At 51.2% G+C, this 12,329-nt stretch overlaps 1 protein-coding gene across 3 annotated transcripts in view; it reads right to left on the reverse strand.

Annotated features, from left to right (window-relative positions):
* Nucleotides 1–12,329, reverse strand: part of LOC142465034 (acyl-CoA dehydrogenase family member 11-like) — a 45,699-nt gene that overhangs the window by 2,062 nt on the left and 31,308 nt on the right. For 2 of the 3 annotated variants that reach the window (XM_075568884.1, XM_075568886.1), the window contains exons 2-12: nt 8,559–8,832; nt 7,269–7,501; nt 6,715–6,814; nt 4,651–4,768; nt 4,395–4,537; nt 3,952–4,101; nt 3,213–3,307; nt 3,042–3,141; nt 1,426–1,566; nt 1,222–1,314; nt 1,037–1,144 (exon numbers count right to left, since the gene is read on the reverse strand). In XM_075568884.1, the coding sequence (XP_075424999.1) occupies nt 1,037–1,144; nt 1,222–1,314; nt 1,426–1,566; nt 3,042–3,141; nt 3,213–3,307; nt 3,952–4,101; nt 4,395–4,537; nt 4,651–4,768; nt 6,715–6,814; nt 7,269–7,501; nt 8,559–8,832 (1,555 nt within the window). The remainder of the gene's footprint in view (nt 1–1,036; nt 1,145–1,221; nt 1,315–1,425; nt 1,567–3,041; nt 3,142–3,212; nt 3,308–3,951; nt 4,102–4,394; nt 4,538–4,650; nt 4,769–6,714; nt 6,815–7,268; nt 7,502–8,558; nt 8,833–12,329) is intronic. The other variant, XM_075568885.1, reaches the window with a different exon arrangement.

Here is a 12,329-nt window from a genome sequence, read left to right on the forward strand (position 1 = left end):
TTCAGCATACAAACAGAAATTACAACTCCTCTCCGTTTCAGCCTCCCACTTGCTCTTGTCCCCGCCCCTCTGCCCTCCCACTTGCTCTTGTCCCCGCCCCTCTGCCCTCCCCCTTGCTCTTGTCCCCGCCCCTCTGCCTTCCCCCTTGCTCTTGTCCCCGCCCCTCTGCCTTCCCCCTTGCTCTTGTCCCCGCCCCTCTGCCCTCCCCTTTGCTCTTGTCCCCGCCCCTCTGCCTTCCCCCTTGCTCTTGTCCCCGCCCCTCTGCCTTCCCCCTTGTCTGACATCACTCCCCTTGTAGCAAGTGACGTCTCAAACTCAAATTACAACTTTCGGAAGGGCTACGGAGACTGGGCGACGTCATCCGTAGCCATAGCCGGCACTATAAGCGCAGCCTTACAGTATATAGCACAGTGGACATCGCTGCGCACAGCATTTTGCAGGCGCAACAAGGTCCTACCCTCGGGAGCTTACAATCTAATTTTGGTGCCTTTGGCAAGAACGTGAGCTGCCCAAATTCACAAGAGCCGACACCGAGTTATAACTGGGTTGGACCCGCATCCAAGGCAGTGACATATTACTACTGAGCTTTATTCTGATGTAAACCCTTCATGCAGCAACACAAAGGTAAACTGTCCGCACACATGGTGTGTTTGTACACATGGATTTCCCCCTTTGATGTGAGACACATTTGTTTGTGACATTAGCCAGTAGTTTGAGAGCCAAAATTAATTGGTTTGAGGGAGTGACTTCCTAAAAACTGCTTCTCAACTTTTAAAGGCTCACTGGGTCTGTGGGTTCAGATAAATATTATCGTACTCTCCAATTTAGAAAAACAAGAAAAGTTATCATTTTAAATGATGAAACTGCTAAAAACATCAGTTGTTGGATGACCGTGTTTACTGTTGTTGCAACTGCAATATATGTTGCCAAGTGGGACTGCGCCTTGAGCCAGCCTCAGTGTGTTGCTGACCCCTCCAGGCAGATGAAGGGTTAAATGCTAATTCTATTACCCTCCGTGACAATGTGTCTCGCTGACCTGTGTGGCAGAGAAGAAGGCGGTCAGCACTTGCCCCTGGCTCTTGGTGACCGAGCGCAGGACATCCAGGGACAGGATGTTGGTGGTCCCTTCCCAGATGGTCAGCACCTGGCCGGAGAGCAGAACGTTACCATTACCACCAACCCCTCGTTCCTCCCTGTTCTGCGTCCGCAGTGACCATGTACCTGGGCATCTCTCAGCATGGCTGGCAGTCCTGTGTCCTCCATGTAACCCTGTCCTCCGAAACACTCCAGTCCCTCTGTTATGACTGCAAGAGCCTGGTGTATAAAGGGTTAAGCTTAGAGTACGGTAGTCTAACCAACCCGAGAGAGGTTATCCAAGCAGTGAAGAAAGCGGCGCTTTCTATCCAGGTGCCCGCTGCGCTGTACCTGTTTCCCGGTGTACAGTTTGGCGATGGGAGTCAGCAGCCGGAGGAGATGCCGATCCTGTTCGGTCGCCAGGTTTGTTTCTTCCAGCCCCAGCAGCCGAGCGACCTCCATCAGCAGGAGGAAAGCCCCACGTGCCTGCACCTGAGTAATAACGGCCAGTGGTGAACCGTGTGCACCAGGGGTGGCCAACGCCAGTCTCCAAGGGCCACCAACAGGTCCGGTTTTAAGGATATCCCTGCTTCAGCACAGGTGGCTTCGTCAGACCGCTACCTGTGCTGAAGCAGAGAGATCCTTAAAACCTGACCTGTAGGTGGCCCTTGAAGACTGGAGTTAGCCACCCCCTGGTGTACACTATGTTTATTGCCTCATCTCACATTGGGTAGTGTCTACCGATCATCTACCACGATTGCACCACAGACGTGGCTGCATCAGTTTGCAATAAAATGGTGAAACACTTTTGAAGGGCACTATACAAATGCCAGTTATTACTGTACTCGCTTATATTTTAAAGTGCCTCATCTGTTACTTGTCTGTATGGATGACAAAGTACAAGGAGTAAACATAAGTGAGGTGGTAACGGCACTAACAATGCAAGCTTATCTTTAATTTGTAATGGATATTAGTGTTCGATTTACAGGCTTATCTCGTCTCCAAGTAACGTCTCTCGCAGAACTTCGTTAAGTCTTTTTTGTCTTAAGCTTACGGCTGCGTCCCCGCTAGTGCGGAGCGGGCGGCGCTTGCCGCGGTTACTTACATACATATATCTATACAAGTCCCCGCTCATGCGGTGCGCGCTCGGGCGCGGGCACACATGCTCACCGGCGCTTATGTAAACAAAAAAATCTAACTTTCCAGCGCGCTCAATGCCGAACCCCCCCCCCCTTCCCCCCTCCAAGCATGAGCGCGCTCAGCGCCAGCGGGGACTCAGCCTTAGGCCTGGGACATGGTGCCTTTAACCAGTGCTGAGGCGCGCTGAGGCTCAGGGAAAGCGGTGCTTTCCCTGGCCTTACACAGCGCGCCATTAGGCGGTGGGCCAGTGACGTCACGGAGCTGGTTTGCCCTCATTGGGCGAACCACTCACGTGACCGGCCCTGCGCTCCGGCAAGCGGGGAAATTTCAAAACTCCGTCAGACACACGCTTCCCCAAGCGTGCAGACGCGTGCACGAGCCCCTGCTAAAGCCGCCCTCATTGCGGCTGCAGGGGCTCAGTGCCGAGCAGCAGCACGGCGCTGACCATGTCCCAGGCCTTAAGCCTGGGACATAGTGAATTAATCAGTGCGGAGGCGCGCTGAGGCTCAGGGAAAGCGTTTCCCTTGCGCCTTACACAGCGCGCCGTCCGTGGGCGTGTCGGGGACGGCCAGTGACGTCACTGAGCTGGTTCGCCCTCATTGGGCGAACCACTCATATGACTGGCCCTGCGCTCCGGCGAGCGCCAAATTTGAAATCTTCCTAAGACACACGCTTCCCCAAGCGTGCGCGAGCCCCTGCTAAAGCCGCTCTCATTGCGGCGGCAGGGGCTCAGCACGGCTCAGCCTTGCTCACACCACTATGTCCCAGGCCTTATGCTTATCGAGTTTATTGAGAGTGGGCGTATGTTCTGTGGGAGTGGAACTTACCTCCATGCGTGCCATGGTCTGGATGTGCAGTGGGTGATCCTTGATCAGCTTCCCAAATACAAACCTTTTGGTGGCATACTCCCTCGCCAGATTGATCACCCTGGAAGGTTATAAGGAACAGGGTCAGTTACAACAAAGTTCTTTGAGCAACCCCTTAAACCTCTGCTTCACCTTCTCATGCTGGCTGCTGCCGAGATGGTGTTGTGAATGCGGGTGATGGTCAGCATGCTGGTGATAGAAGCCACGCCACGGCCCTCGGGTGAAATCTGGGGTGAGAGAGACAGACCCGGATTACAGGGACGATCCTACACGAGTTTATAGGTCTCTTCTGCAATAAGCAGGTATATTATGCACAAGGAGGCGAGTCATCCTACAATCGCAGAAGTATATACACTGCTAACCCTAGCAATGTATTACAAATCTGTTACAAATGTAACGTCAATACCCCTATGTATGGAACATTCTAAAGAGCTGTGGGGACAGATTCGGTGTATCTGTGAAAGTTTGAGCCAATCGGAATGCTCCAATTATGAAAGAGCAGGGTGACGTGAAATAATTATTAGCTTTGCTAAACTGAGAGTTCTGATTGGTCAGTGTCCTAACATATCCTTCCAGTCCTGGAATTAGCATTTATTATCTCCCGTGACACCATAGACTAGCTTTTGCTCACAGATTAAGCTGGCCAACTGCAGGACCTCAATAGTAATGTGAAAGGGACTATGTTTACTAAGCAGTGCTGTTTCATAACACGCTTTAAGTCAATGGGCCCTAAGGTGTCTGCTGATGCGATGTGGTGTCCTGTGAAGTAGCACTGATTAGTAAATATGGGCCTATCTATGCCCTCACCCGCACGTTGCTGGGAGCTACCAGCAACAGCTTGCAATGCTATATCGGTATAGTCCACGCCTACCCGCAGGGCCTTCACCCCGTCCAGCAGCAGCTCTGCCGTTGGCAACTGCCGGGTGCCCAGCTTGTCCTTCAGCCTCTGAATCTCGATTCCGTTCAGCCTCCCGTCAGGGTCTCGGACTTTCAGGTAAAAAAGGGACAGCCCCCTCGTACCCTGAACGCAGCATGGGGGAAGAGGCATTAATCAGTGGCATCACTGACAAGTGGGAGAGCCTGGTTAACGCTTTCTGACCCAGGGTCAAGCAAATCGTTGTAAGCTTTTTCAGGCCGAGTACATGTACCTTTATCATTATATGTACAGAGCCTCATCCCGGTGCACCATTATACGAGAACTAGGTTTTATTTAAAATGTTAGATTCTGGCATCTTGCTTTCATTAACCCCTTTGATGCCAGAGCGTCCTGGAACGTGTTGCTGGTAGAGGAAGGAAGCGTCACCTAGGACTTACCTGCACTGTGTGACCCTGGGTGTCTGTCACTCTGCCCAAGGTCAGGCTCATGTCGGAGTCCGTGGCCGAAGTGAACCACTTGAACCCGTGCAGCTTGTACGTGCCGTCTGCCTGGCTCTGTGCCACCGTCTCTGTGCCGCCTGCTGCAGAGAGAAGAGCCGGAAAATAAGTGGTCATTTTCACTGGAAATCCCAGCTTCCTTCCCCCCATACAGGAAAAGGTTTGAGACACACACACACACACACACTTCACCCACCCACGTCTGAGCCTCCTCTGCGTTCTGTCATCCACTGTCCGGAGGTCCAGAAGCTGCTGGGATTGCGAGTGGTCAGATGTTTGAATGCGTCCTGCAGAGGGGTTGGGACACCCAGAGACTGCGGGGAGCAGAACATCGGTCCAGTGAGAGGGGATTAGCTCTGGGTTTTTTCTGCCTCTACATTCACTGTTCATTTAAAAATCAGCAACAACGGGTCCCTTTAACTTTGAAGTTTTGCTTTGTCTACTGGTCCTGTCTACTTACATGTCTGTCCATCTATCTACCTACTTACATGTCTATAATCTATCCATCTACTTGCATATCTATCATCCATCTACTTACATGTCCATCCGTCCATATACTTACATGTCCATCATCTATCTACTTACATATCTATCAAGTGTCCGTCTGCATGTCACCCTCCTACAATTATTTTGCTCTCCTATCATGTTACAGCTCAACCCCCTTATAACGCTGGGCTTGGGGTCCAAAGAATCACATCGCGCTATAAGCGGATCGCGTTAGAAATAATGTACAATTGTATGCATTGTACAATAAAGCAGGCCTGCACAACTCGTAAAGTGAGAAGGGCCGAACTGTCCAAGGAAAAAAAAATTGGGCCGCACGGGTAAAATCATCACCATCATCTCTCCTCCAGCACCTCATCATCATCCTCATATCTCCCCCAGCACCTTTCTTCATCATCCTCATGGAGGGGGGGGGGGGGGGAAGGGGGGATGAATCGCCGCCATTTAAAAAAAATTTTATTTAATTAACTGGCGCCCGGCCGGAGTCATCGCGGGCCGCACAGAGAGGCCAGGCGGGCCGCACAGAGAGGCCAGGCGGGCCGCACAGAGAGGCCAGGCGGGCCGCACAGAGAGGTCAGGCGGGCTGCATGTTGAGCAGGCCTGCAATAAAGTATTTAAGATACCAATAATCACGAAAATTGGGAGCCATGCTTGCACTGCATTATAAGCGGATTTGCGTTGTAACGGATCGCGTTTTAACGGGGTTGAGCTGTATATACACAGATTAAAAGCTTTTTGTTAGAGGAATTGTTGAATTATTACATTTCCAAAATGTTGACCCGAAATTCTGGAGAATGCAAATGAGCACTCGCGCCACCCCCCCTTATATTGCCATGGGTTCTTGCACAAACTGAAACCGTTTCAGGTATGACCACTGTAGGTAACGCTCACGTATTGGAAGAGAAACGCAGAACTCCTACGGCCTTCTAGTTCAAGGGTTAGTGACAGATCGACATTGTTTGTGGCCCTGTCTCAAGAGGAGACTGTTCTCGTGCTGCATTCCTCTGTGTGACCCCCAAGTTCTGCCTCAGCCATGTGAGACTCCGTTTTAGTCTCCTCTCACTCGAAGTCTTATAAATCACTCAAAGGCCTACAATTAAAATCGGCTATTGCATTCTGCAAACTACAAGCCGTTTGCCCCAAATTTGTATCACTTGCGTTGCATCATGCGGATAAAGAAAATGACAAAAATACAATTATTGGGTCTTTAAACTATTTTCTTTGAAGGAATCTCGCACAGGGTTTTACAGGACACAGGCTGGGAATCACTGCTGTAGTGCCCACCAGTTATATTAAGAGTATAGCAAGTAAAAATAGAACATTTGCATGTCTCGGATACGTCTGTAACCCTGACGTTTCCCCCATTATCTCCAAGCATGCAATGCTTGCACTGCAGCCAGGGATTCTGGGAAATGACATGCAAATGAGTACTCACAATGGGTCATTCTGTTAAAGTAAGAGATATACAGTATAGTGGGGAACGCGGAGGTTTCCTAGGGAGCTGACCCAGCATTTGTTTTACATGACACCTACTAGCAAGTAGTAGCGTCTTACGCAGTGGTGATGGACACCTGCACTGCAAAGGACCCCTAACCCTTTGAGTGCCAGAGGGGCCAGACACATTGCAGAGCAGCAGCACCCCATAAAAGCTTCCCAGAATGTAAGGCATAGCCTGGGCTTACAGGAGCCTCCCCGTTTAGTAGACATTTCCAGAGATAAGACTGGGACTGGAGGGATTCCTCCCGTATCCTCTTACCTCTATGACCTTGGCCGCACCGTCGGTCATAGCTAGCGGGCAGCTGTAGAATCCGGAGGAGGGAGCGTACAGGTATAACTTGACCACTTGCACCATGCGACTACGGGAGGGAAGGAAAGTGTGAAAAGCCTAATGCCAATGCAACGCGTCCCTAGGAGCAGTGAATGGGTTAAAAGGAGGACTGGAGCAGTGGAGGGGTTAAAGGGAGGGATGGGGGAGAAGTGGAGCAACCCAAAGGCCGAGCTGACCCAGAAATAGCCTAAAATCCGAATACGGGTGATTGCCAAAGATGAGGGATAATGAAATGAAGGATAATTACTTGCAATCACAGATTTCCCCCCTACTACACTAAAGCTGGGCTCTTCAACTGGTGACCCGAATGGGTCTGATGCCAGTACGGTGGCAATCGCTGGCAGCGAAAAGGTCAAATGTTAATGATTCCCATAGTCATGACTTCTTGTCATTTTTATTATCACAATGTTACTAGCATATGAGTATGTTGCCCACTCTAATCAAAGCCACAGGAGAACACAGACGGGGTTATTTTTCTTTACCTCCAGCGGGAGTATCTCCTCTCGTAGGCCTCGGCCACCAGGCCCTCCTCTGCAGACAGCTCCTTCATCCTCTTCCAGGCCGGGCAGGTAACAATACGGTCCACCCGGTGGCCCCAGGCGTCGTAATGCTGCAACTGCGGGGGGTTCAGCTCGCACTCCCGCCCCAGGGAGTCGATCTCATCTACCAGGCGGCATCCGAACCTCTCAAAATCCCGGCTCACTTCCTCCAGCACCTGCATCGTGCGCACGAGTTACACCCGGCTGATCTACTGATACTCCCTGCTTAGCAGTGTGCGGATTATCGGCAGTGTCATATTTCCATGCTTTTCTTACATAGCGCTGACAGTAGATCGAGTGCAATACATAGAGTTTTGTCGGCAAAGTTTGGTCCCAGTCCCCAAAGAGCTTACAATCTAATTGTGGTTCCTGAGGCATATGGTTCACCCACTTCAAAGGCAGTGACATTACCAAAAGCTACTACTACATCCGAGTCTGAATCAAGGAAGAGGGTGGTGTTATGTGGGTATATCAATGGGAGGCATAGGGCTGTCGCCAGTCCCTTCCAGAGATGTCCATTCAGGTTTTGCTGGGGTTAGGATGTGAATGAAGTGATCCACTCCCACACTGAACGTACACTGCAGTGTTTCCCAACAGGGGTTCCATGAGGGGTCTCCAAGGGGTTCACCAAAAAATGTATGTAATGGCAGCTCCCAGGCAGTAAATTGCATTCCTGAGCCCGTGTGGGGACTGCGCACTTGGTAAAACCCCAAACTGCATCTTAGTGTGGGGGGGTATAGCTGTCAATTACAGGAGCTTCCAAAGTCTCTCCCCACAATGCTTTGCATTCACAGTGGAAAGGCATTGTGGGACGTGACTTTGGAAGCTCCCGCAGGGAGTGACAGCTATACCCCCCCCATGCTGCCTGCACACACTGAGGGGCAGTATAGGGCATTACGTGTGTTTCACCTATGGGTCAGAGTGGGGCCACCATCAAACTTTCTATAATATATATATATATATATATAAAAAATGATTTGTTTCCTGCTTATTCTACTCTTAACCCATTGGGCTTGTGTTTGCTGGCTGCAAAAATGGTGATAAAAAGCATGTATGTAACCTCATTCTGTAGGCCATTAACATTATAGCTCTTTTCTCCATAAACTGATTTACAAATACCCCTTTGTTTAATATTTTTTGCAAAGTTTTAATATGTGAGCTTCCACATACTTCCTAGCTGGACTGTAGCGCTGTATAGGATCCATGCTGTCCAGTTACATGTCTAACACCCACCTGAGGAGGAAGATGCCTCTTCAGGTAGCCCTGGAGAAGGGCATCCTCCAGGAACTGGTTCCCCAGTCTGGGCTGCTCCTGGAAAAAGGTGCCGATCGTCGCTCGGGAAAAAGGCACTCTCAGCTCTTGCAGGACTCCCTGGTGTGCAGTGTCCTGGCTGAGGGCCGGGGGCGTGTCACTTCTGCTACCCATGGAGCACGCAGGCTGGTACTGCACCCAGGGGCACCTTATCCTGCCAGGGCTCCGTGTCACCAGGAGGTTGACCAATCTCACTCTGCAATACAAAGAAAAAATAGTGGCAGAGGAACGCATAGCAGGGGGAGTGTAGTGACACAGAGTACCATGGGTATGATGCTATGAAAGTCTCCTATTACTTTCATTAACCTGATTTGACATTTTCCGACATTTACAAATGCAAACATTTCGTTAGTCCTAACACAGACGGCAGATAAGAACCCCATTCTCCTACCTCCTGTAGGTTCTACCATACTTGTGTCTATCCCAAGCATATCTGAATTCTCTCTACTAGCCTCTAGCACAGAGGTGGACAACCTATTTGTTAATGTAGCCACAGGTGTAGCGAATGAGAAGTGAAAAAATCGACACCCCATGTAAAAATTGAGAATTTAGGTGGCTCAATCGAACATTTAAAACAACACACACTGTTCGTCTGCTTCACTCACCTCAGCACTCTCACCTGCTGCTGCTTCACTCACCTCAGCACTCTCACCTGCTGCTGCTTCACTCACCTCAGCACTCTCACCTGCTGCTGCTTCCCTCAGAAGTGTATGTACAGAGCTCCTAGGCATTGTGGAATCAGGTTGTATTCTTCTTTTCATTTGTGTTATTTTGGAGTGAAACTGTGGGGGATTGTGTGTTTTGTAGAGGTTTAAATGTTGTTTTTGGGGTTTTAAAAACCGTTTTTGGTTTTTCACCCAGGGACTGCAGTGGTTTTTCAACACAGCACAAGCTGCACTTTGGCTGGCTGGAAACTGTAGCTTTCAACCCCTCTCCCCTCCCCAAACACTGGTTGTTTTACTTATAATTTCACTTTTTTTTTCTTAAGCCTGATTCCTCTTTTCTTACCTGAAATTAAAGGCTCTGTGTCTTTTCTTTAAAGACTTATAAATTGTGTGGCTTATTGCAACAGAGAGAGAGTAATAAGGGGAAAGAGAGAAGAACTACAGCATGTTCAAAAGCTGTCTTTTTTTCCCCTCCCTTTGCAGAGAGGTTAATTGGTTCTTAAAAGGACAGTTCCTCTTTTCATCTTTTCTGTCTAAACACTACCTCCTCCCCTGACTAAAAGGCTTAATATTATCATGCCTAGGGGAGGTAGGAGTAGTGTGGCAACGGGGACCACACCCGGATACAGGACACCAAAAACTGTGGCCCCTAGGAGCAACACTCTTAGTCACAGCCCTAGGCCTGGTCCTTCCAGTGCCCTGGCCACGCCTCCCCCAGCGCCTGTTAGCAGCGTGGCCCTTGCGGCCCCAGTTCAAACATGGGCGCAGATAACCGCTACAGGCGTCGACCCCAGCAACAACAATGCTGGGCCACGCCCGGTGTGAGCAGGAAGCTTGGGGTGAGATGCCCAATGTCACCTGGCCTTAACATGGAGATCTATGTAAGGGCTGTGGCAGATGTTGTGGGTCCCTCTGCTGTGGTGGCGGCCAGCAAGATGTATGGGAGGGGCATTTTCTTCCTCCGTACGCTGGCTGCCACCCACACCCTGGTGCACAAAGGCATCAATGTAGGGGGGATCTACATCCCTATAGAACCCATGGAGGGGTTAGGCACAAAGGTCATCCTTTCAAATGTGCCCCCCTTCATCCCAGACAGCCTCTTGCGGGCACACCTGCAAACCCTGGGAGACATTAAGTCTCCTATAACAAAATTGCCTATGGGCTGCAGGGATAGGGCGCTGAGGCATGTGCTCTCATTTAGGCGGCAGGTACAACTGCTGCTGCCAGGGAGCACAGAATCTGTGGAGGGTTCCTTTAGGGTGCCCTACGAGCGCATTCAATATACTTTTTTCTATGGCACGGAGGGGGTTAGGTGTTATCTGTGCAAGGAGCTGGGGCACACTCGTAGGAGTTGCCCCAAAGGGAACAGGAATCCCACCTCAGCTCCTGCACCCGCCCCTCCCTCTGCCAAGACACCCGGTACCGCTGTGCCTACCACAGCGGGGCCCTCGAGAGCCCAGGTCCCCCCTGGGACCGCAGAAGATGTCGCTGCCCCATCTCGGGCGGCGACATCTGCACCTCTCCCTAAAGATCAGAGAGAAAATGTAAAAGCCACCCCACAACAGTCACCCTCTGTTGTTGCTGTCCCCCCCCAAGAACAGCTTACCCCCATTGTAAGCACTGTACAGGGTTCGGGGGAGCAGGAGGAAGCTCCTGCTGGGGAGGCAGCGGCACCCTCTCCGGGGGAATCAATCCCCAGGAAGAGCAAATTTAAAAATAAAAACAAGAGGGCGTTTGAGGAGGTCGAGAAGGGTGAAACGGATTACGTTCACCTGCGGATGTCTTCAAAAGGGAATGCAACATCGTTTCCGCACGAGGTGGCTCCATCCGGCCCACTGGTTGAGATCAGTGTGAGCCGGATCCCATAAATGAACAGCCCCCCCCGCCCCCCCTTGAAGATCTGGAGGGAATGCAAGAGGAGGTACCCGACGTCTCTGGGGTGGAAGGCCAAAGTGCTCAACAGCATGAGGCCTTACCCCTAGAGATAGACGTTGGGGAGCCTCCCAAAGCCCCTCTGGGTTGGAGAGCATCCCCCGGAGACTTGTGTTTCGGAGAATTTACCCCACCGGACAAAAAAAAAAAGATACCTGTCTTCGGGGACCCGGGGGTTGACCGGGATCCCCTTCTGGTTGTACCACCTTCGGGTAACGCACATAGGGATAAAAGGCCCCATTTTGCGTCACCAGAGGAAGGAGATGGGTTAGGGCTGACCCCCTTGGGTGGGGGTTTGGAGGGTGTTTTGGTGAGCACTTCTGATTACATCTGGGAGCTGTCTGACCTGAACCCTCTTAGTGCGGAGTTTTGGGCGGGCACTTCATTGGGAGTGAATGCTGGGATAGACCCTCCCTTTGAGGTCCTTGCTAGTGAGTGCCCTCCCACGGTTGGTGAGTGCCCTCCCGCGGATGGTGAGGACCCTCCCGCGGATGGTGAGGACCCTCCCGCGGATGGTGAGGACCCTCCCGCGGGTGGTGAGGGCCCTCCCGCGGGTGGCGAGAGCCCTCCCGCAGGTGGCGAGAGCCCTCCCGCAGGTGGCGAGAGCCCTCCCGCGGATGGTGAGGACCCTCCCGCGGATGGTGAGGACCCTCCCGCGGATGGTGAGGGCCCTCCCGCGGGTGGCGAGGGCCCTCCCGCGGGTGGCGAGACCCCTCCCGCAGGTGGCGAGAGCCCTCCCGCGGATGGTGAGGGCCCTCCCGCGGATGGTGAGTGCCCTCCCGCGGGTGATGCAAACACCCGTGGCATTGTGATTTAAAGTGAATTAAGGCCCAAACAACTCAAATAATGTGAACAATATTAATAAGTGCAACTATTTAGTGCAATAAACCATATGTGCCAAATGAAATTCAAGTAAATTATAACCCTGCTCAAACCCTCTGGTGGGACCTGTTTCACGGGTTCCAAAAAGTGTGATTTGATCTCATACAATCCAGGAGGAGCATATATGGGAAATATAAAAGAAGAAAACAGTGCAAATATAAGTGTAGATGTATTAACAGTGGGTTAGATATTGATTGAAGTCTTGGCTCTTATA

The sequence above is a fragment of the Ascaphus truei genome, chromosome 13, assembly GCF_040206685.1.
Source record: "Ascaphus truei isolate aAscTru1 chromosome 13, aAscTru1.hap1, whole genome shotgun sequence".
NCBI classification, from domain to species: domain Eukaryota; kingdom Metazoa; phylum Chordata; class Amphibia; order Anura; family Ascaphidae; genus Ascaphus; species Ascaphus truei.